This window comes from Peromyscus eremicus, chromosome 3 (genome assembly GCF_949786415.1).
Source record: "Peromyscus eremicus chromosome 3, PerEre_H2_v1, whole genome shotgun sequence".
Taxonomy (NCBI): Eukaryota; Metazoa; Chordata; class Mammalia; order Rodentia; family Cricetidae; genus Peromyscus; species Peromyscus eremicus.
The window spans coordinates 71688681-71692202 of NC_081418.1; the positions used below are offsets into that span (position 1 = coordinate 71688681).

Consider the following 3522-nt stretch of genomic DNA (forward strand, 5'->3'; position numbering starts at 1 on the left):
GGGCCGTTCATCACCAGCAAGTCCCGCGCCAGCAGCTGCTCAGCGGGTTCCCGGCTTGCAGGAGGCTGCAGCGCGCACCCAAGGCCCGGGGCTTCCAGCAGAGGGATGGCAGGGACAGGGCGACACGGTTGTCTGGAGACTGGGGCCCGGCCTATAGCCTGCACCACCTTCGTCCCACCAGCCGCGGGGCTAGCAGGAGCAGGACAGGGTTAGCTCTGAGCAGCACCTGGGCGGGCTAGAGCTGCGGCCCAGCCTCCGTGTCCCCCTTGTGGCAGACCGGTCACATGGAGATGTCACCCTTTTTCCACCTCCGCAAACTGGTGGGTTGCAGGGCGTGTCCCCGGGACAGGGCTGCGGTGCCCGCCAGGTGGGCGCGGCCCCAGGCTTCAGGGCGCCCACTGTGGGCGGGACCCCGGCAGGACAGCCTGAGCCCCGGAGGCCACCGAGTCAGCGGGAGGTCACCTGCGTCCTCCCAGCACTGCCCCACAAGCCGGGCTGGGCCTGCGCTAGCTCAGGCGGTGCCCGCGGAGTCCCGCGCTGCGGCACGCGTGTGCCATTGCCCTCCCCAGGCCATGCAGATAACCAGTTTCCGCACCCTGGGAAGCAGACCTGCCCCAGAGGGCATCTTGGAGGAGGTCACGACCACCTTGTCTTTTATTCCAGGAGCAAGCAGCTAAGCCCTGTTTTAAGAGGCTAGCTCTCCAGGCATATTAAACTAAGTTTTTGCTTGCCTTTTGTTAGGAAACTTTTAATCACACAGAATTCAGGTTCTAATCGGCCAGGCGTTTAACTGGCCCAGAGAAAAAGCTTCCGTGTTTAACACTGGCTCTGGGGGCTGCTGGAAAACTGCCACCGAATTTAGGCTGGAGTTGAAGGTTAGCAGGATTTACCATTGTTTCCCCAGGGTATTTAACCCTCACGGGCGCCTTTTCTTTCATTTAAGATACTTTCAAAAGAAAATTCTCGAGAACGCTTTGGCTATTTGTTTTGTTTTGTTTTTAAAAGAAATTTGTTTGAGCCTTTTAATCCAGAAATATTTCTAAAATGGGGAGGAGAGGGCATTGGAGACTGACAGCAGCTGTGTGTCAGGAAGTAATAAGTATCATGCAAAAAATATCACGGCTAATAGGTATCCTTTATAAGTGGAAATATCTATGTTTAATTGCTTTTAAACTGTAGGGTGGAAAACACAATTATACATCATAACAAACCTGTACAGAAAAATCCTGAACAATACAAAACAAGTGCTAATATTTTTTCTTCATGATTGAAATAATTGTCCCCAAATTATGATGCTGATAACCTCCCCCAAACACTGTGTTTCCTCCTCTGCAAATGCTTGAAGAGGAATAGTTCTTACCAACTGAACACATTTAGTTTTGTCCTTAATAAACAGAAAATTGCATAGCTTTTAATATTGTTGTACATCCTCAAATGCATCTTTAAATTTCATGGTTAGCTCTTGATATTTTAAAAACTCAATTTTCAGAGATACATATATGAGTCCTAGTAATTATAAACACATTTTACTCATCTGATTTTTATAACATGCATTTTCATAATTACTGTACAACTGAAATAGACATTGAGTTATGCTGTGTGCATGTCTTTATTCAGCAATATATTCTTAGACACCTTGTTCAAACAAATTAAGTGAATTTAAAATAAACTAGAACAGGAAAGGAAAATCCTGCCAGTAGAGAGAGAATCACAGTGCGAGACAGACAAAGGGGAAGGAAAAGAGATTTATTATGACATAGAAAATGTTCACAATCGTTGAAACACACTTCAGAAACTAGTAAACACCTTAGATAGAGTTGTGCCAATTACTCAGCCCGCAAGCATCTGCTTTGTCTTAATTAGAGTGGGAGGTGAATGACCACTGTTTATTTTCATTTTCCTCATTAATTATGAAAAACTGCATTTAATTCATCTTGCATAGTGAGAGATTGGCTGCGCAGATGTAAGTCATAAGGGAAGTGGCTGTCGGTGGGCAACCTGAACATGGCACCCTGCCCAAGGGGACCCCTGGGTGGCACTGCACAGTAATGCATGCCGTAATTGTAATTTTTGCCATAGTCCAAGGTTTCTTCTTGCTTCAGGGAAAATATCCCATTATAGTTAATTGGGGGAGGACTTAGGGGACCTTCAAACTGAGGGCTGGCACACTCAGGGGAAGTACTTTCATAGAAGGATTCATACGCACTGCAGTAATTGTAGGGTTTCATGGACTTGGGATTATCAAGAGTCCCATGCCCTGGGGGGGTGGCCAGCTCAGGGCTGTGGTAGGGTGGGTAGAATGTGGAGTAGGGTGACCTGGTGTGGTGGGCAGCCTCCCCACCCTGACCCATCAGGAAGCTCCTGGCGTTGAGCTGTAAGCAGCCTGCTACCAAGTTTGTAGTTGGCTGGGAAAGACCTTTGCATAAGTTTTGGACGAACGTGAGCAGATCTGGTCTCTTGCCAATCCTCAGAATTTCAGAAAGTGCCCAGATGTAGTTTTTGGCCAGCCGTAAAGTTTCTATTTTGGACAGTTTTTGGGTTTTGGAGTAACAGGGGACCACTTTCCGCAAATTGTCCAGAGCGTCGTTGAGGCCGTGCATCCGGTTCCTCTCGCGCGCGTTGGCTTCCTGTCTCCTGAACTTGACCCTTTCCAGCCGTAGTTTGGTGGTCTTTTTTTTCCTGAGACCCCTCCTTCTGGGCAAGCCATTTTCATCTTCTTCTTCTCTGTCTTCCTCCTCCTCCTCTTTCTCGGTTTCTTCTCCAGGGGCCCGTTTAATGCTCTTTCCTCGAAGGACAACTTGTTTTGGAAAGCTCTCTGGTTTCTTAACTTGTTTCTGGTCCTCGCATTGTCTAGCAAACTTTCTGCACATCTGGGATTCGGGCATTATGACAGACTCGTCAAACGGTAGTGTTAACATGGTTCCTTAACCTTAAATTACCTGGAAAAAATGCCAGCACAATATTTAAAGTGTTTTCATTTTTAGAGTTGATATACTTCAAATATATTTGATGACTTAATCATAAGGCTATGAAAGCACATGAAAAAGACTGATTCCAGGACTCATATTTACATTAAATAAAAAAGTTGAGTTTGTGGAGATTAACAATCATAAAAGCATCGATCCATGCAGTAGCATAAATTTATACAGGCAAATTATCAAAAGAAAATATAAAAGGAAATACTTATTAGAAATCACCACATTTCCTATTTCTCTTGGATTTTAAACTGGGTTTTTAACATACACGAAGTGGAGTTCAAGCAAATAAAAGCATGGTATAATAATGCAGACTTTTATTAATTCTAATTCCCCTGAGAACAAAATTGAAGAGAAACCAATTTTTAAAACGAAAAGTGCTACCTCTCTTAAGCTGACAAATTTGAGGGGTTTTGTCAGGAAAAAATTAAACCCTAACTTTATTTCCTGCTAACTTCATGCTAGAAATTTCGATAAGTGACTGCAGAACACACAAATTTAAAGAAAAGATCAATTAGATCAATTTTAAAATTGAATTTTTTCTTGA

At 44.7% G+C, this 3522-nt stretch overlaps 1 protein-coding gene across 1 annotated transcript; it reads right to left on the reverse strand.

Moving 5' to 3' along the window:
• Positions 1-1904: 1904 nt before the first annotated feature.
• Positions 1905-2918, reverse strand: Neurod6 (neuronal differentiation 6). Its single transcript, XM_059256686.1, has one exon. The coding sequence runs from the start codon at positions 2916-2918 to the stop codon at positions 1905-1907; it is 1014 nt and encodes a 337-aa protein (XP_059112669.1).
• Positions 2919-3522: the final 604 nt, after the last annotated feature.